Source organism: Aythya fuligula, chromosome 4 (assembly GCF_009819795.1).
Source record: "Aythya fuligula isolate bAytFul2 chromosome 4, bAytFul2.pri, whole genome shotgun sequence".
NCBI lineage: Eukaryota > Metazoa > Chordata > Aves > Anseriformes > Anatidae > Aythya > Aythya fuligula.
The window spans coordinates 59478911-59501076 of NC_045562.1; the positions used below are offsets into that span (position 1 = coordinate 59478911).

At 35.2% G+C, this 22166-nt stretch overlaps 1 protein-coding gene across 1 annotated transcript in view; it reads left to right on the plus strand.

The window, feature by feature from the left end:
• KCNIP4 (potassium voltage-gated channel interacting protein 4) overlaps positions 1-22166 on the plus strand; it is a 217261-nt gene that overhangs the window by 164205 nt on the left and 30890 nt on the right. The window contains 1 exon segment of the mRNA XM_032187540.1: positions 5658-5782. Coding sequence (XP_032043431.1) covers positions 5658-5782 — 125 coding nt within the window.

The following is a 22166-nucleotide window of genomic DNA, read 5'->3' on the forward strand; positions in this document are numbered from 1 at the left end:
TAAAAGCCTGATCTCAATGCATTTACAAAGTGGTAGCTTTTTGTGTATGTGTGCGTATATTTATGTATGTACAGTCCGGTACATAGGACAATAACGGCATTACTGATCTGGGAGGAAGGGCTTGGTTCTGCAAGTTGACTGTGTAACATCAAACTGTAGAGGGAGTGACACCTAAAGTATATGTCTGGGGAAAAGAAAAAAATAGATCGAAAATAAAGTATGTCAACGTACTTAAAGGACAAGCACACTGACATTTCCTTTACTGTCCTGATCCTATGCTGTAAGAAAATAAGATCCTTCCTGGGTGGCTAACAGAGAGATAAAAGGGAAGAGACAGACAAACAGACGGACAGATCCATCTGTCCATCCATCCATCCATAGACAGAGATAAATTAGCAATAGACAGAGATAAATTACAGCAATAATACTAACGTCTCCCTATATCATTTGGCCTCTGTAACTGATACTAAAATATCCCTTTTTACCCAATTCAGTAAAGATTAATTTGTCTTAATTCTATGCACTAATTTGAGCACCTACAAATAGAAGCTGAATGGTCCCTATGCTTCCCATATCCTATTCTTGATAAAGCATATCAATCAATCTAAAGCAAGAAAAGCCTCCAAGAGCAGTTCCCTCTCTCCAGTGATCATGGGACAACCTGAGGCCACTAAGTTATAAACATAGGCCCTTTATTAAGTGCTAAGACTTCAGTGATGTGGATATAGGATTTCTTTCTGCTATTCCATTTCACTGCTTTTCACATGCTCTTCCTTCTTCTATGGAACAGCACGTGAAAAGCAGTGAAATGGAATAGCAGAGTGAATAGAAGAGCATAGACTGTGGTGTTTTCTTTCCTTTCTAACTATTTGAGATCTTAAAGATGAAAAACACTAAACATTTGTATGCACAGTAACTTTTTCATGGTTGCTTCAGCTGATGTGTTTTTACTGGGAACTCAGGTAGCTTAAAAAGGGCAGTCACTGTAGTGACAGCTGATACTAATTCATTAAGTAGAAGCTGCTTTCACCTACATGACATGACATAGTCCTAGACTAAAAAGTAATGGATGGTTTGATCCCTTTGTTTGAAGGTATTCGAAGAGCAACACATCCTTATTCATTGCACATCTCTATGCAACATTTTAGTCTGCACAGGTAACATGAAAATATTTAGAATCAGTCTTAATAGCCTTGACCATGCAAAATATGCATAATCAAGCTGTGAGTGTTTTGTAAGCCAGAAAAGAAGTCAAAGTAAAACTTGCATCAAATGTTTCATGTTTGAGAACCATATAGTAGAAAGATAAGATACAGTCAGCATTTTCCTCAGTGCTCTTGTAAATAATGAAATGCTGTTTTAAATGAGACTATTATATTACATGAAAATATTATATTAAATTGTAGATGAACATTGTTATTGTCCCATTTTGACATAATGTGCTATTTGATTTCTGCTCATTTGGAAGAAACAAAATTCGAATATACTAGGAATGAAGTCAGCACTACCTACAATGACAACCTCACAATATAAATTCTTTATAAATTTTAGAGGGAATATTTTTAAAACAAGTATTTTGTTGAAAGAATGGAAACCCTGAATTTACAATTCTGTGCTTACTTTCTATGAATATATGCAGAAAAATATGATTTGAATAATAATGAAAAACTTATTTCAGGATTCCCATTCAACAAAGCATCTCAAAGAGTGCTATTCCTTATTTGTGTGTTTTACTTTGGTAAACCTAAAATTAAATCTATACTTCTTTAGCTAAATATTTAAATGTATATGCTAGAGAAAGGACCATTCTCAAGAATGGCTTTGAATGGTTTTGAAGTGCATGTGCATGTAATTATTATATAAGTAGCGGACATATCATTTGGGGTTTGTGCAGGGAAATGCATGTAGACAAATTTTACAGACATGAACTGAACCCTAAGATTGGACTTGCTTCTCCAGCAGTCATTATTTGAAGAGTATGTCTGGGTTTTGCATTGATTTTACCATTTTGTAATTTAATGAATTATGAAAGGTTCAAAGCATAGTTCCTGTGGCAAATACATTAAAAACTGTCTCTACTGGAAGAAAGACATTCATTAATGACATAAATAAGAATGTGTATTTAATATACAAAGAATTGAATATGAACTTGCTTCTCTTTCTCAATTGACATATATGCATAAATATGCCTTTTATGGATGGATGGATAAATAAATAAATAAATAAGCCCTTAACTTTCTTAGGCTGAAGTAACTAGAGAACTGAAATAACTATTTTATTATTATTATTAATGCCATATAAATTATGAAAGTCCTATGTAGAAACGCATATATTTTCACACACTTTCAGTGTGTATACATAACTATAAATATTTTTTCTTGCCTGGATAACTAGCCTAAAGTATGAATAAATAAATAAATAAAGTGCAATTGACTCATGAATGCTACAGTATTTTAATCATCATAGTTGGCATGTTATAGGGAAATTCACAGTGATATTATGTATAGATTATTTCTATCTACAAGGTGTTTACAGAAGTAGGGCATGATTAGACTGTTGAATATTTTCATTAACAGAAAACTAACATTAGCACCTTACTGCAGTCTTCTACATTTTTATCAAATCATTAAAACAAAGTATAAACATTCATCATTAAGGATATACCAGACTGTGCTCAGCCTGGTTCTGTGGCCTATGTATCTAGCCTAGTTATTACATCTGCTGATCTAGCTTCATGAAGAGCTTATAGATGTCTGTCTAGGTAGTCAGATGATTCACAAATTGTGAACCATCTTGTTTCCAGTTAAGTCACTTTCTTTCTAAACAGTAGCCCATTTAAATATTTTGTCATATAAAAAATAAGTGAATTTGAACAATATTTATTCTTGGGTTGACTCATTTGTCAGTTTAGCATAAGCACCTAGTGTTGACTGATAGCTGACAAAAAATCTCAGCTGCATATCTAAAGCATGACATTGTTATAGGGACTTTATAGTGAATATAAAAGATAGTTCCCTTTAAAACATGATGGAAAAGCTTTAATAACCTTACAAAATAAACCTTGATGTTCTCTGCCAGAATTAAAATGTAGCTCAAGAACTTTGCTAGACAATCCCCATATTGGGACGACAGCTTGTTAACCCTGGACCTACTTTATTAAAATTTTATCTATAAGGGTAGTGTTTTCAAAACTTTTGCACTGCAGCATGATGGAAACTTCCTTTTTAAAGGTGAGAGCTGAAATGTTCTTATAATCTTGATGAAGACCATCATCAAGCATCATAAATTCAATGTAAAATTGTGAGAGTTGTTTGTTGTTGTTGTTTTTTATTATTGTTGTTGTTGATAGCATTTACTGTGGAATTATTCATAAAGATTGTGGTGGTTTCTGAGTCCTCTGAGACAACCTACAAATAAAAACAAAAGAGAACTATCATATAGCTTGCTCATAGGCCAATGCACAATGGACATTTTCAGATAAAATTATGGGTTACACTGATTTGGGAAATACTTTCTGTCAGATTAAATGAAAGATACCATGTTTCATTTCTCCTACAGATATTCTTCTCTAATGCTTACACTGATAATGACTTGGGAAAAGCTAAAGTACAGTCAGACAAAACTATCGTGTCTCTCAGAAGAGTTATGAAATGCAGAGGGTTCTGTGAATTTGCAGTCTGGTTCAGTGAATGAATGAATTTAACATTATATTATGGCATTTGCAAACATGTCATTTAAACAGATTAGCACTGTACTTCTTATTCTAATAAATCTTTCTGCATTGAGTGTAAGCTGAAAAGTGTTAACAGAGACAGCTTTAATGAATAAAATAAATGTACTCAAGGCACACTGTCAGGAGAAAATGATGTTCAAAGAATCAAGTTTGAGAAGCCATGAAGTATTAATGAGGCTCATTTTTCTATCTTACACTATGCCTTTCATCTTGCACTTGTAATTGCAACTATTAAATGATTCTTGCTAATTTGGTAAAGGCAGAAGCTATAGTTATCACTCATTTGTTGGTCATCTTGTCTGAAATATTTCACAGTTGATGAGCTTGAGGTGGACATCTAGTCTCGGGATTTAGGGTAGGAAGACAATCACTGGAAGGCTCTCAGGCAGTGGGACATGCTTTTTTTTCATGTCTGTTTTCTTCCTTATACCATACCTGGAATAATTCTTTAATCCTTACATTTCTGAGATGACTGCCAACAGCAACGTCTCTTTGACAGGAAAAAAAGACATGGTCCTACAATATAATTATTATTATTAATAATAATAATCCAAATAGTTTATATATTATGAATACAAGTTTTAAGTAACTTACTCTAATGGAAGGTGTCCCTGTTCATGGCAGGGTTATTGGAACTAGATCTTTAAAGGTCCCTTCAAACCTCAACCATTCCATGATTCTCTGATTCTATTCCAAGGTTGCTCCGTTTTTTGGTTTTGTTTGAACTATATCTCCAGATTTCTCCCAAGCAGATGAAAGTTATTATTACTGCATTGAAGCAGAACAAAAATATGTGAAGATATAATCATAACACTGTTTTAATGGTATATTTTCTTTGTAATCTTATGAAAATTGAACACAATAAAAGATTAAGAATGCAGCGTTCCACACTGATTAAATAAAATATATATTTTCATTGTTGTAGAAGTGAAAAATTATACATACTTGGTTTTGCTCAAGTTACATTTCTGTAGTTTGTATGACTCTTCAAACAGAAGGCAAAAGTGATTTGATTAAATTTGTCTGAAGTTTTGCATAACGTATGCTTAATACCTGCTTAATGCTCAAATTTTTGATCAAGTGTATGCCTGGTACCCCCATATTAAAATAAACAAATAAATAAAAATAAATAAAAATATCTACCGTAAATTCCTGTATGACCTTAACTTTCCAATGACTAACTTTCACAGTTGATCTCCACTTGGAAAAAATGTATTGTTTTCTCTCATCCTTATAGGGCCACATTTATTTAAGCCTTAAAGATGTATATTTTCATTCATATTTGCTTGATGATGAGGTCACTAAAATCCTCAAGTTCCCTGATAAGGCTGCTCCCCATGAATAATCATGTTTGTCCAAAAGGGTTTGTTATATGGTACTCAAAGCAAGGTCTACTGCTGAATGTGCAATATCCTTCTCACACACTTTAGAAAGTACAACTTTATGATAAAAGGAGAGCACTGGGAATCCCAGTCTAATACAGTGAATTCACTTCCAGTAATAAAACAAGGGAAAATTGTCAGTATTGCTGTGACACTGTTTTATAAGATTGTTTTGTTTGCTCAGAGAGTTGTAGAAACAGCAAATTCATATTGAATGTGTCATGCATGTCCTTGCAGAATGTCCACTTTCCAGTTTATTATTATTTATACATGTTGTGATAATATCCAGACCAACGGATTATCACCACTGTTCCATATTCTGTGCAGCCACTGAAGCAGATAGATAACCTTTCCCCATGAGTTCAAAATTCATGAGTTCATATCTTAAAATGAGTTCAAAATGAGTTCATATCTTAAAGGCTGCAAAAGCCATTCTTTAAATTAATGTCATTTAAGGATTTTTCTTTTCCTACAATGGATAGTCATTTCTACATTCTCTATTTCTTGTTGACTCTTCCTTCTCTGTCTCTTGTATTCTGCAGACACTGTAGAAGATGAAATGGAAATGGCCACAGTACGACATAGACCTGAAGCCCTTGAGCTGCTGGAAGCACAGAGTAAATTCACAAAGAAGGAACTTCAGATCTTATATAGAGGTTTCAAGAATGTAAGCGCTTAATTTTTCAATTTACATGATAGGCCAATGCAGTATCAGCAGTTTTAGAACCACTGGCAACAGAGATTGTGGGATTCAGTATTTAAACGCTTCATGCCTGATCAAGTGTGGAAACAATCAATCTGAAACAACTGGGCTGTTTAATGGCTGAAAGATACAGACAGAAATCATCCAGAAGATAATAATTATAAGTTAGTAAAGTAGGACTATACAAGGACGGATTGTGTTGGGGCTGTTTGGCAAAAGCTGAAATAATGGGAGAGAAAATTAGTCATGAAAAGTTTCGTCACTTAGAGGAAAGATTTTGATTTTTTTTTGTACAGAATAGTTATCACAGGATGCAATTGGCTAAAACTACACTAGAGGAATTTTTTGTTAGGTGGACAGCAGTGGATGACTTGTATTTTTCCTAGCTCGACAAGTCTATGAATTTGTCAGATCCCTTTATTGGGAGTCATTATTGGTGATTTATTGCTGATATATGTGTCTTATCAACATTCCCTATATTTTCAACTGTATAGGATCCCCACTGAGGGCTCTAGTCTGGATACAATCTGCCTCCTTTGCCAATGTGTATTTGCTGTCCTGTGCCTCTGGGCTTGGTGCTGGCATGTGAGGTTCCCATAGCTAGAACTGCAAAGAAATATGGCATAAAAAGATTTATTACTAACTAAGTTTTATTAATTTCTATACTAAATATGGCTTTTTACCAAAAGTGAGACATGCCCTGATGTCATATATATAGTGATGAACACTGTACACAAGAAAAACTGCTTTATCAAAAAAAAAAAAAAAAGAAAAAAAATCTTCTGTTTTATTCTATTTTTCATCTGATTAACACTTTCATAAAATATTACATGCAATTAACATTACAAAGAAAATATTTAATATTAAAAATTTTGAATAACAACAAATTTCCAAATCATCAGATTGTAATATTAGCCTATGAAGTCAGTTTTGAGTATTGCAACTGTGCAGTTACTAAGTCTCCTGCTGAGCTGAAGGTTAAATTGCATGGATAATTGCCTTTTATCACCTTTGGATTTAGTTTTTGTTTTGCCTTGCATAAGGGCCTTCATCTTGTCCTTGGCATTTGAATTTGTGTAACAAAGTATTATAAAGCTAAAACACAGTGAAGCTTAACTATGGAATCAGAGAGAAGATTTTTAATAGCTTATAGAAGAAGAAGTGTAAATTTTACAGAATTACAGATGATCTATTCTTAAATATCATGCATTTTGTAGTGAAAGCAAGCTGTGCAAAGGGATATTTTAAAACAACATTTTATTGAAATCCCACAACGCAAAGTAAAATATATAGTCACTTAATGTGTCCTGGCTATACATCATCCCCATTTCCAGAAGGGTATATAATGTTTGGCATGTTAGTGATTAACAGTGATTGCTCTTAAAAGCTTTTCATTTCCTCAGGGTACCAGAGAACATTCCCTGTTAATGACAGCATTCTCAAGGTATTTCAAATCATGAGTTAATGTCCCTAATTATCTAAGGCAAAAAGGTAAAAGTATAGTGGATAAAATACACATTCTGTCTATTTCTCTGGAATCATTATTTTTGAGTGTCTCAGAAATAAAGGACCTTGATGTTTCTCTGCTATAAAATGAGGCATGGGAAAAAGAGAATATGTTATAAAGAAGTATTTTAATTGATTACTGTTATACAGTTATATATTCCAGGAAGAATGGCAGCTCTTCATATACTTCTGTGTTCTAGGATGTATTACTTACATAAAAAGGTTTTGATAGTAATATATTTTATACAAGTGTTTCATTTTTTTTATCAGCACATGGTAATTCAAGACATGCAAATATAAATATCTATTTAGAGCTAATGAACACAAAATTCAGAATTTTTTTTTAATGTAATTGCAAATTTATCAATTATTTTCAAAAAATGTTGTAAAACATGTCCAGGGTTGGTGACTGTTATAAATCAGTTTAAAGCAGAAGTCTTACTTAACCCAAGCTTTCAACTTCAGAAATGAAGGGTTACAATCTTTCAGATAGTTGGGGTTTATTTTGTTTCTCATATTTGTCTGTTTCTACTGCAAAATTTGCAGTTTCCTATTTTTTGCAGTTCCCTAATCTCTCAGAGAGTGGTTAGGTCTGGTGTCCTCAGCTCTGTGAGCAGCTTGTCTAAGTAAGTTCATTTTCCTGTCACCTATCTAGGTTTTACCAAAAACAGTTTGGGCAGTTTTGGTAGATATTGATATAGGATGGAATTACAGTGCCTCTCATGGCTGTGCTTAAATGCTGTCCCTCCACAAAGATCATTGCCTTCTGTCTGTCATAGGCTACCTCTCTTTTCACTCTCCTTCTTTTAATATCTAGCTGAATGCTATTCTGCCAATATTTTCACCACATGTGCTTTATCTTTGTGCTTCATGCATTGATATATGCTGAGAGTCATCCACCTGGAAAATAGCTTGGCAGGCCTGGAGATGTTGGTAATTGAGAAAGGTGATTTTCTCCCTATATTCAGCACTGGTGAGACCACACCTGGATTGCTCTTTCCAGTTCAGGGCTGTTTCTCAGTTCAGCATGAGACAGAAACATACTGGAGAAAGTCCAGCGGAGGCCCACAAAGATGATGACAGGACTGGAGAATCTATCATGTGAGGAAAAGCTGAGAGATTTGGGACTGTTCTGAGAAGAGAAAGCTTGGAGAGGATTTAACAGTGTCTATAAGTACCTGAAGGGAAGTTGCAAAGAAGATGGAGACAGGCTCTTTTCACTGGTGCCCAGTGCTAGGATGAGAGGCAGGTGGTCAGAAACTGGAACATAAGGGGCTGTGTCTGAACATTGGGAAGCACTTCTCTACTGTTGTGGGTGACTGAGCACTGGCACAGGTTGCCCAGAGTTTGAAGAGTCTCCATCACTGGAGATCTTCAAAAGCTGCTTGGACATGGACAGGGCAACCTTCTCTGGATGGCCCTTCTTGAGCAGGGGGGGAGGGCAGGGGGAGGGGGGAGTTTAATCAGATGACCTCCAGAGGGGTCCTGTCAACCTCAGTCACTCTGTGCTTTTTGATAATCTGCCTTAACCATTCTTCTAGGGTAGAAATCCATTGAAAGATTTAATGAAACATACAGGCATACATATTTAACATGAGACTGTCAAAATGTGCAAATCCGACCTCTCCACTTTATGCTTTTCATTTGATGTTTGCCTGCCTTACCATCTCTTCAACAATATAACTATATAAAACAAAACAAAACAAAACAAAAAAGATATGAATTAAGTTAAATTAAGGCATGGATTTAAATAGTTGTTGCTCTACTGGTATTATGCTCTAAATAAATTAGACTAAATTTATATCCCATAGAAACAGTAGCATCAGCATTTCATGGGCAGGGGCTCAAGAGAGCTGTCATGCAGAGCTGGGGTCCTAAAGGCAGCATAGATAACATCACCTAGCATAGGTATTATATGTACTTAGATTAATTCAACAGAATTTTGCACTGGGTAATCCAATGCACACATTTTTTCTGGTCCATACTTGTATACCTCTAATAAATTATAAAATAATTATTGCTATTTCATCACTTAATACATGTATGTGGAATCATTGTGTAAGAGTAAAGATAGTTCTACTATTTCAGTTAAAGTAGTTACAACTTGTTATTTTACCAGTAAACGTTACTATTTTCAGGCACTGATTTCCTCTCTATAAATTCTCAGATTACTTACCTCTTTACAGAATGAAAAGACAGCAACAATCTCCTTAGAGAGAGCCTAAAAACCACAAGACTTTAAATACCTAAGCTGTAATACTACCAGGAGATAGAGTATCTCAAATATTAATGAACAAAATGAAAATAAAAAATTAAGATACAGAAAGGATGAGACTCCCTAATACATACTATAGTGAGAGTAGATATAATTTCATAATGGATATTTCCTTCTGAAGAACTTCAATATCTCTATATTATAATGTTTAGTGCTGTAGATGTGTCAGCAAGTAAAGAATAAGAAAATTTACATCACTTTCTGTGTATTTTCCACAGCCTTTCTAGTATGCACATTTTTCCTCTGTCTTTATGCAAGCATGGCAGGAGGAAACAGGTCCCACTCATGATAAAATAAAACAACTGATGAAATACAAGAAAAGCAGCTCTGCATCCCTCTGCCTCAGTATACTGTTTTCAACAGTGACAAATAAAGGAAAGTGGAAGGATAAGGAAAGTTTAGAGCTATAAATCCCCTAAAATACTGTTCTGTCACCTGGCATTCTGCTACTAAAATATTTCCTGTGATGAAGGTTATAGCTACATCTTTTTATTTTACATTCTTTAACCAAAATTAGGTCTATACCCTAATTATGTCTTCTTCTGAAAAATAATACACGCATATTTCAAGCCTTTTGCTTTTATTTTAATAAGATATCTATAGTATTTCTGCTATGAAAACCATTGCTTTTAGATATCATTATTTCACACATCTCAATCACATGTATTACTTAGTTGCTTCTTTTCCTAGCTGAAACTTTTTGTCCATATAAACTCTCATTGTACATAACCCATTCCAACCTGCTGACTTCCCTAAATCCTTCCCAATTCTAGGATGTCTGTTCTGAAACAGGGATGACCAGAATTTCACCCAATTATGTCCAGTAACTTATTATTTATGATTTCAAGTACTTGAACTTCAGCTGAGAAAGCAGCAAGTATTATTGTATTTTCTGTAGTCGTCAGTGATATTTCCAAAGTTTGATTTATTATATATATATGTATTTTTATTTTATCAAAAATAAAAACAAAATCTTTAAATCATCAATTAAAAGGCAAATTGCGCTCCAAACCCAGAAAATAATAGTTCATACAGCAGGAGCGCAAGGTCTCAGATTGCATTTCTTTGCATATGTACGTACATGAAAGCTTTAGAGAGTCTCAAATTGTACTGTAGAACAGCTGATGTTTCAGAAAGCAAGTGGAGAACTGCAGAAAAGGACCAAAAAACATTGAAATGCTTATCTTGACAGTGGATGTTTTGGTAGTAATCAAGGACAAAATTTAAAATACAAGAGGGGATACACTAAAAAAAAAAATGTATGGAGGTGGGATAAGCACTTTTAGGTGACATAGAATCTACTATAAGGAAAAGTATGAAAGGAGAACTTATGCCTGTATTCAGAAATTTAGCCATTTTAAGGATTCTATACTATCCTCCAAAATGATCTTAACGGAAGTCCTAAGCCCTCCCCAAGCTCAAAAGGTTGTCCCTCACACTCTGGTTTTACAATGTTCTTGCACTTTTGTTGATGAATTGTTTCTCAGCTGCCATCACAGTGGGACCTCTCCATTTTGTATTTGGCTTCCTGTCATCCCATTTCATGTAAATTGAAATTGTGATTGCTGCAGTCATTAACCTTTCAAACCAGTGTCTCTGTGGCAGACCTAGTACAAGTGGTACTTCACAACAAATTGCACAGACTATCAAGAATGCACTCAACATGTGGTCCTTCTTTCTCTTTTGTCCATTGATAGGTCTCTCACAGTTTTAAAAATGTCCCTGAGCTATGGCACATTTCCATTTTAAAAATACTTAGGAAATGCTTTTGTTGCACAAAAGATGCTCCTGTTCTAAACCTAAATGTTAATGATCTTTTAATTTTAGTTGATTATTCTCATCAAAAGGTCTATAGAACATTGCGTTGGGAAACTATCAGGCTTTTCTGGATGTGAAAAGATATTTCAATGAACATTTATCTTACCCATCTGTATATTAGAGAAAGTATAAATCGTAATTTTGAATGTATAAAAATGTCCCTGAATACATACTGTAGCTTTAAACAGGCAGCTTTATATTTTTGGCATTCATTGGGAAAACAAGATTTCTAAGATACTCTTCTTTCTTATTACTGTTAGTAAATGAGGCAAACAAGAATAAGAAAATAGCTCTGATAATATTACACTCAAAGATGGGTTCTTCCCATCATGCTATGCATCCATGTAGACACTTAAATGCATAACTCAAAATATGCTAATTTATTCAAAGATTTTCAGTTTCAATTAACATTGTAATACTGTGTATTGCATTTGTGACTCCCAGGCAGCTTAATGACAGCTCATTTTTTAGGTTGTAACACTCATTTATTGATTGTGTAGAGCATTCAAGAGTTTGTGTGATAAGGTACAACTATTCTCATTGACCTTTTCTGAAAAATTCCTTCTCTTTTTTTTGTTCATCAGCTAGCATCTTAGAAGAAATAAGTGAGGAAAAAGCACTTTTTTTTTTTTTGTTTGTTTTGTTTAATGTAAGAGAGTATATTTCCAATCTATTGAGGAGGAAATAAAAGCATAAGGTTCATGTCCGCTGAGGTTAACCATCTAAGGTAACCATCTAATGTATATGTAAATACCCAACTGTAAAAATATTTATAGGATATTTTTTATAAGTTTGACTAGGTGACCTTTAGAGGCCTCTTCAAGTGAACAATTCTATCAGTTTTTGATCTGAACTGCCCCACATTCATGTTGGATGAGTAATTTAATATATAAGATTAGCTAATAATTTGGAAACTAATTTCCATTTCTGCATTCTATATGTCAACCTAATTCCCTCAAAACCTCAAAGCACGTACAGTGTGAATTTTCGCATTCTTAGCAGGAAAAGTCTCCCCAGTAAATAAAATCTGAATAAATACTTACTGTGGTGCTCATGTTTGATATACTTTTGGTATCTATGTAGTGTTCTTATTCTGACATTAAAAATCAATTTTAACATTGTTGAGATAGCATCTTTTATCATCATATTAGTAAACGTAAAATTCAAAGTTTTGGTGCTGATCTTAAATCCCAAGCTCTAGACCTCATATGATTAGTGTTCATATTATGTATTTAAAGCCCTCTAAAGGCACAGGGCCCAGTGGTATGGTCTAGAAAGGTTAAGTTTAGCATCAGCTCCCACTACAGTCAGTTTTCTCAAAGGTAGAGCCCATGAACTGTATTTAAGAAAGCCTGTAGGCTGCCAAGGAAGTCATTTAGGTTGGCTGCTAAAGATGTCAGATACAAACATTTATCTGAATTTATATCCTTCTCCAAAGCTTGTAAGTCAGATTAAGCACCTTCATGAGCTAAAGTGATCTGCTGAGACCAGGCGCCCAAAATAACAACGTAGTTTCATCTGCATTTCATATAACAACCTGACAATTAGAGCATCTTTCCATGTAGGAAGACTGTTAAAAGTGAATGAAAAATTATAATTTTGTTAAAAGTAACTGAGATTTAGGAGAGAAAAATTAGTTATAACACTGAATAAAAATAATTTTAATCGAAAAATTATTCCTCTACTTTTTTTTTTTTTTTTTTTAATATTTGAGGATGAAGGCTATATAGATATATGTGTGTATTTTGCAGTATAAGTGTTATCTTGTGCAAAACTGAAATACCTCAATGTAGTTTTGAGGGTACTGAAGTTAAGATTTTCAGACTGGCTTAATCTTTCATATATACTTGACGTTCTGAGAACACTAAATGTATTTGTTTGCTTGTCATAACTGGAACTCACTTGGTAAGAAAAGAAGTATGACAAAAGTGTCCAATGCAGAGATGACTTTTATCTTTATAGCTATTCTGTTTGCACATAGAGCGCTGCTCTATGACTAATGGAGAAGTACACTTCTGTCTTCTACTTTTGTCTTGCAGATTCCAAGATAATCAATGTCTTGATTAGAATTTATTTTGTGCAAATGAAAAAAGTGTCCTGTATTTGCCAGGCACTAAACGCTGATAGGTGTTCTACTGTAAGAGAAAAGGGGGGAGGTGGGGGCGGGAAGGGAAGAGTTGTATAAAGTTTGAATACCTGGATGAAGAATCAAACAGATTTGGGATGTCTATTCTATTTTCCTTGCTTCTTTAATTAGCATTAAATTAATTAGCACCTGTTCAAAGGCATAAGAAGGGAAAAGGCAACATAATCTTCTTATCATAGAATCACAAAATATTTTGGGTTCAAAGGGACCTTAAAGGTCATCTAATTCCAACCCTGCTTCCACAGGCAGGCATACCTTCCACAAGATCAAGCTGCCTAAAGCCCCATTCACCTGGCCTTGAACACTGACAAGAAGGTTTCACACAAGGTGTAACAGTTTTAGCTTGGATCAGTTGTCTCTGAGTCATGAATTTCCCATCTCACAGAGGCAATAGGATGTCTTCATTTCATTTTGATCCCTTTCCGTTGTACGCTGAATTCATGTGCTTGTACTGTAATGAATTAATGTGTATTCAAGACCAAAGCAGCAAGACCAAAGAGAGAGGGTGTGGAAAAAAAAAAAATGAGCATGAGGGATGAGGACACTAGTATAAAAGAATATTGTCCCTCACATTGGTTCTCCAGAGGTTGTTGCCCTTGAAGATGAGGTGGCTTAGAGCTTAAACAAACTTTTCAGCCTCCCCTCACTGACTCCTAGGAAAGGAATGATTTCATCTGACCACCAGCAGCCAGTGTACTTTCAGACGCAGGCGTCTTGTACAGTAGAAGGTAACTGCTGCAAACTTGTGCATTGTGCCGAAACTTTTTGTAGAGGTGCTGATGCCTTCACAACAACAGCACTATGGACATGAAGAGGGTGTATATACAAAGGAACACACCAACAACTCCTCTTTTCAAGTAGACTCAGTGATGACATCTGGAAGGTAGGTTTGTGTCTCATGCTTTTAACAAATTTAATAGCATTGTTAAATTTGTTATATAGGAACACCAATAAAACATAATAAAATAAAGGAAGTTCTGAATCTTACTATAAAATCAGATAGTAATAATTCAAACTGAAAATTAATATCTACCCCTGCTAGAAAACTACCTTGTCTTGCTCAGCTGGAAGAATCTAAATAGTAGAAAAGAGCATTACGAAACTCCAAGGAAATAAACCTACAAGCTGGATAGCATATCTGCTGTCATGAAACAGTTCTGTAAATTACCTTTTGCTATCCAGGGATAGTTACTGAAGATGTGTATAATGCTCATAGCCCTTTTTATTTATTTATTTATTTATTTATCTTTACTAACATTTTTATTTACCAGTTGTGGCTTCAGATCATTTGTTTTCTCAGTTTTAGATGACTGAAGAAAGACTTAAAAAAATAAATAAATAATAACTTGCCAGGGTAGAAGTTTGCAACTATGTTTTGAAAGCACTCGTATTCATACTAGTGCTTTAGAGGGAACTTTTCTATATTTCAAACAAGGTTCTGTGAAAATCTTTTAACAAACTCAGCAATAAGTAATGCCTACAATTCATTTTATATTTCCTTCAAGAGTTAGGAGAAACTTGAAACTCTTCAAATATGAGTAAAAATAATTTGGAGGTAGAGAGTTTGACAGACCGAGTGTATAGATGTCAGTCATCACAGATTTACAGACCTTAATGCGTTCAGTGGATATACTCATTTCAATTAGTCTCACAGTTGCTGGCAGAGAGTGAAATCTTCTTTTTGAAAGTTAATAATGAACTCAGTCCCTACACTTCTATTCATTTCATGACTTACTGCTGTTCATGGAGATACTTCATGTTGTGTTCACTAGGGAAAAACTGTCATCTAGCACACCAAAGACTGTCTTCATAATCGTGATTGCTTACTTCTGAGTTATCTCTGAAAAATGTAGGTCCTAAGTCGGTAATAAACCATATAAAAGAGCATGATTTTAAACACCTGTATCAATAGCAGTGCAGAATATGTGGAATGTGTGGAAAGTGCAGAATGTGTGGAATACCCCTAAAGTTCTTTATTCCAAACAAGAGTCTTTTTTAATATATTTTTGTGGGATCGCATTGTTCTTTGTGCTTCACACACACACACACACACACACACACCTCTTATTTGAAACTGGCAATACCCTTTCCTGTGGCTGAGTGCTCTGGTGTGATCTCAATGGAGCTCACCATAAGGCATAACATCGGTCATGCCAGGCTGACACTTTATGTGCAGTATATACCTTCTGCTCTGCTAGCCAGCTGCTTAACAAAAACCAGCTACCAGCAAAGCTTTTTTCTGCCATAGAGCTTTCATGTGGATCCAAAGAATATAAATGTTTATGTACTGGAATATGACTGGCAAAATATCTTTTGGCTACAGCTCACTGCAGCTATTTTTTGCTGCATCTGGACTGTGATACAAAGCTTGTTACTTGAGTTACACAAGTTATTGGATTAATGTTTCTGCATTGTCACTGACATTAGAGATGTAAAATTTGGTGCAATGAACCAGTGAGAATGTTGTTATTTAAAAATGTAGCAAGGAGACACCTCTTATTCTTTTTTCTTCTACCTGCCCCCTTTTCTTCATGAATGGGGATGAGTCGTAACTGTAACATCTGCAAACAAAGTTTTAGTGAACGAATTTTTCAGCTGAGAAAACAGTGTTCAAAAGCCTCTATTCAAATTTCTTGCTAATGGCTTTCTTCTTTGCAAAGAGTTTTTTTATATAATACAAGATAATTCAGTATTAAATCCCTGCACCAAGTTATCTCTCTGTTAAAATGCAATTCAGGGACTCTGATTGGACACAAATATTTTTAAATGAGCACGCTAAGCCTGCAAAATAAGAGAACGGGGAAAAAATACATGTTCTGGATGGTGCAGTTTCAACCATTTGGACCCTGATTACTTCAAAACTTTGCAGATAATTTATTTATTTATTTGTTTGTTTGCTTGTTGTGCTGAACTCATGGATCTGTTCTGTGTGCCAGAAATTTCCAAATAATTTTGAATCTTTATCATTTCTGTCTGTTTAAATTCCTGGTCAATTTTTACCAAACCAACAATGTCTAGTCTTTGCCAGAAAACAATGAAACCTTCACAAGTCTTTTTTTTTTTTTTTTTAACAGAAGTAATTTTTTATAAGAAATTAAAATATATATATATTTTGATCTACATCTGTCCTAAAAATAGACAGCGATAAATCTTCAAATAAAACAGTAATTCACAAATGCCAAAGCATCAGGGTCAAGTTTTGTAGTGCCATGGAAGAATATCACATCTGCCTCTGGATTTGAGGAAAGTCTGAAATTCAGTTTCTAGCAGATCCAACATTCTTTAGATCAGCTGGACATTTGTGTGGATTATATTATCAGATTATGTGAATGATTCTCATGTTAACTTTCAAGAAAGGGAATTTATTCAACCCAATCATTTCCATTGTGAAATATAGTTAAAAACTTTGGGTACAGTGAAAGTAACAGAAGAAATAGAAACCAATAATGCAGAAGACAGAGTGATTCAGTAAACACAGCATGAAACTACAAATCTAAAAACACTAGCATTTTGGCTCTCCAGCTGGCTTATTAACTGCCATGCACCTTTTAAAACCCTAACTACCACACTAAAAAGCCTTCTGGGTTGCAAGAGCACATTATATTAGTACTTCACTGCCTGCATGGGCTCCACATTGACAACTGGCTAATTTAATGTCTCTGCTCTGACAGCAAAACCTTTTAGTGTCCCTGGCTATCTGAGAGATTGCTTCTCAGCCTTTGATCAAAGCTTCCTCAACACACCCTGGGAACAAAGTGGGGAGCAGCAGTAGGAGGCTGTTGACTGTGGGAAACTGAACTTTCCCAGGAGCTGGAGACAGCAAAGTTCATCCTTAGAGGAGAGAAAATGAAGGCTGAATTCCTCTGCATTAAGAGTGAAATGTGTGTTCTGTGGGCAGTATATTTGAGCAATGAACATGCTCCATGACCAAGCTCCATATCTATCAACTGGAAACAACAGTAGCCTTATGTCTGAAAAACAAAACAGAACAAAACAAACAAACAAAAAAAACCACAACTGATCTAGAAAACACTCCACGTGGTATTTCTAATGGTGATTTACTTGCTCCATTTACATTTCCAACATGCACCAGCGTTACTGTGGCCTCACAAAAAACATGTGTCAAGAATAATTTTTATAAGTGAACCTGCAGTAGCTGGATATAACACTATTTGTCTTTGGTCAGCTATTTACCAGCAGTTGTAGATATCAACAGGCACATGATTGTGCTTGAGATCATATTTATCAGGAGCAACCAACGGACAAAGGTGAAGAGGAAATGTACTGTCCAGGCTACTGAGCTTTGGATCAATATTCAGCTTTTGCATATTTGGATCAATATGCAACTTTGGACCTTATTGCAGCTTTTCAATACTTAAAGGGGGCTTATAAAATAGAAAGAAAGTGAATTTTTGGTCAGGCAAACAATGGGGTAATGGACAAGGGGTAATGAAGACAAGGGGTAATGATTTTAAACTAAAAGAAAGGAGATTTAGATTAGATAATAGGAGGAAATTCTTCACTCAGAAGGTTCTGAGGCACTGGCACAGGTTGCCCAGAGAAGCTGTGGATGCCCCCTCCCTGGAGGTTTTCAAAACCAGATTGGATGAGGCCCTGGGCAACCTGGTCTAGTGGTTGGCATCCTTGCCCATGGCAGGTGGGTTGGGTCCCTTCCCTTAGGGTCACTTCCAACCCAAGCCATTCTATGCTTCCATGATTCTATGAAATCCAGGCTCAATAACTAACTTCCATATTATCCCATTGAACAATCCAGTTCACCTCACATTCTTCTTCTTTTTTTTTTTTTTTTTCTTTTTTTCTTTTTTTTTTTTTTTCCCACCTCTTTCCAAAGTTTTTAGGACAAAAGCTCTTAGTGTTTCTCCAGATCCAGAATAATGAATCATCAGTAAAATCATAGCAAAGTGGGTGATTCATTACTATTAATGAATTTTTAAATCAGCAATGCTTGTTACTTTCCTCCTGAACAAGACAGAAAGGAGTGGCACAGCATAAAACAAGAGATATTCAAGCAAATGCAAAATTAAATTCATCTTGACACCAGAGAGTAATGAAAGATTTGATTAGCTGTGTTTAACAACCCCTACAGATAGTTCTGGATACTTGTAACATTTAGCTCCTGAATTTATAATTTTATTCTTCTAGAATGAAAAAAAACCTGCCTCTTTTAAAGTCAATGGCAAATCTTCCTTGACTTTAGTGGAGTATACCTAAGTGTGATGAAGATTATTTTTTTTTAATTTCTTCATGTGTTTTTCACTATAAGAATGTCTTCTCAGGGGATTCCAGAGCTGTAGATAGAAAAGTGGTGTTACTCTTTTGTTGGGATGATTTGTCCTTCACTGCTTTATCTGTCTGTGATGAAAAGAACCCCACATTCTTTCAGTCTGTCAGACACCCATAATTTAGTGGTAATTGGCTCTAAAATCTTCCATTCTAGTTCCAGGGGAAGATATGCCCATGAGGCAACACCCACATGTAGTCTAATTCTATTTTTATTTTTTGTAACCAGTAGATAAACAAGTACCTGTTCCTGTTGCCCCTTACTGGAAAAAGTATGATTCTTGTACTGGTTTCTTCAGAATATTTTTTTTCTTTCATGACAGACTACGCATCAAGATATTGCCTCAGTTCAAGTGGGAGCAAGCTGGGCTTCTTCAGAGTTCTCAGTTATTAAACAGAGGACCTGCAAACAAGATGCCTTCTGCATTCAGATTGCCTTGGAGCAGCAGCTTTTGGGAAACCTCAGGGCCTTCTAGAAAGTTTTCCTCCATCTCCCAGCAAAGATGTAATTAGGATCCTAACACTGAAACCCATCTCTTTTGAATTAACATTACTGTTTCACCACTAAACACACCAGGGTATAAGCTTATGCTCAGGGATTAATTATTTTTTCTTTCTTATCTTTAAGAAGCATAGTTCTTCAGATTTGACTCTCATAATCATCCCTCAGACTTGATAAAATAACAACACTGAATTTGATTTCCAAAAAATCCATTGCATTTCCAGTACTGTTGAAAAAATGAAATCAAGTCATACAGCATCTGCTCCACTGCACCAAAGATGTAGTACTATCCCTTGTAATGGAGTCCAAGCTGTAAAAGTATTTATTTATTTATTTATTTATTTTGTTCTGCAGAACAACTGTAGAAGCTGCAGCTATGGAACAGAGGAAAGTTTTATGGTTTTATGTGCCTTAAACTTGGCAGGTTTTGCAAGAAGTTTTTATGCCAAACAATTTCATCCTCAATGAATCTCCTAAAAGACCGATACCAGTATGAGAAATGAAATCTCTCTTAGGCCTACCCTGTACAACACATAACTCTATTTCAGATATATCTGATTCTCTAGTTATCTTTTTCCTTTTTCTGTTCTAACTGGGACATCTCCAGCTTTTTTATATTTTTCTAAGCTGTTTGTTTTCGCAAAAATATCCCAGCAAATATCATCACCTTTTATTTAGGTTTATCTCAGCATTCAATTCCAGTGATGTGACATGACAAATTTTAGAAAGGCTACCAAAAAAAAAAATGTATCGAGTATCTAACTATGAGACAGTGGAGTCTTCAGAACAATCTAGGGGAGACTGATTTATGTAGCTTACTAAGATTTTTTGCTGTGCTAAAAATGTTATTAGCTTATATTTCTGACTAAACTTTAAATTGCATTCTGATGTTTTTCTCATGTCATTTACTGAATTATAGAAACAATATCTCATCTGTAAGTAGCAATGCTACATCTTTCCCTGTCTTATGGAGCTGTTCATTCCTCTTTCTCAAAAGCATTTAGATTCATGTCCCAGAGCCTTGCCATGAAGCCTACTCTGGTCCTTCTATGATTACCATGAACAGCACTGCTCTACTAATCAGGTGTCTTAGTACCATGGACCTATGCTCTAGGGATGACCCTCTTTGGGTAACAGAATAAAAGGAAATGTAGGTGTGGTGTGTGGCAGGTTGGACAAGTGCACGTGATATTGTGTGACAGGGAACACATGCAGACATTGAAAGCCAAGCCTCCAGGACAAGGTAAAATGCCCTCACATTGTGAATTGGGAAGAAGCATTTCTTCCTGTGGACCACATGCATCTCAAACACAGAAGCTTCAATATTTCACTGCCCTTTGATAGTGCCTGGGTTTTTCACCACTCTACTTGGTGAAACAGGTCTTATTTATGCCAACTTCAAGACCAGTTTTGTAAACATTTATGTAGGTAAGCAATTCTGTTCTTATGTTTGTAATGCTGGGGCTCTTCTGCAAGAGACTGTTGGTAGCAGAGAAAGCAAAAACCTTGTTAAAGGATAAATGTATTACTATATGTAATATAAATAATGAATACAATGTTTGATTTCCAGTTCCTAACTCCCCCTTGACTTTCATGTGCTTGCCATTTCTGCAAGCTGACAGGATTCTGTAGGAACTGAAAATCCTCAGTGTTTTTCATCATAGCTAGCACTAAACAAATATTGATCTGTCTGCCTTTATCACTGCATGTCCTTAAAAGAAAAAAAGAACTACCACTCTGAAAATACTGAAACAATGAATTAGGAGCCAAATGTCTTGCATGCAGATGTGTCACAGGAATGCAAAACCCAGTGTTCTCATTTCATGATTAAAATAGTGTCAGCACTTAGTATCAACCACTGACTCTAACAAAGAAACAACAACAGAAACAGAGTTTTAAACAAAATATAGTTCTAACCCCAGCATACTGAGGTTACTTCATAAATATTTTGTGCTAAAATCAGGCTCATTTTCAGTAATGATTATAAAATATTAGTAATCATGATGGATTATGCCAGTCTGCCAACATGAGAGCTTCAGACCCTTTAGCAGAAAGTTGTTTGTACAGATTCATCCTCCATATTTTTTCCAATCTCTAAGACTACAAGGAGCACCAACAAAAGCATCAACTGAGATCCTAAATTCTATCTAAATTCTATTCTTTCTCTCTCTCATGTAAGACACATAAAATAATGGCCTCCATGGTTTCAAAGTAGGAAATTGGTCTATACTTTGACAAAGGGACTGGTGACATCCTTCATCCCATTCAAGTATATTACTTGATGAGGTTTAAGGGAGTGCAACCTGGGTGACTAGCATTGGCTGGTGAGGTACTATTTCTCTTGCTCTCACCTGAGAACTCAGCTGATTTGAAGGGACTTGATAAAACTGCTTACACAAGAATGAATGAAATGCAGCACCAGGCTAAATACAGCTTGTCCCAAGAGTGTAAATACTTTGTCTTTGCCAGGTATTTACAACAAACTGCACCACTAAGTATATGAAGCATGGGTTTCTGCTACATTTAATTTAATTATAGCTCCTGCCTATGTGTGAAGTCAGGATTGTAAAATGCCCTCCTGTAGTGACAAGCAAGGCCAGAAACAGTAAGCACCTTTCAGATGCCAGGGACTCATCTATAAAGTTTTTGTGTGTCAGGCTTTGGGGTGAGCTTTTAAGTTCAAAGCTTTAGTCATGTTGTTTACTGTTGTTTTACTGCCAATGCTAATAATAGGAAACTAAAAATTACAGTGGTTAGCAGGCACCACTAAATAAAGAGCAGCACTGATTAAAAGCTCTGC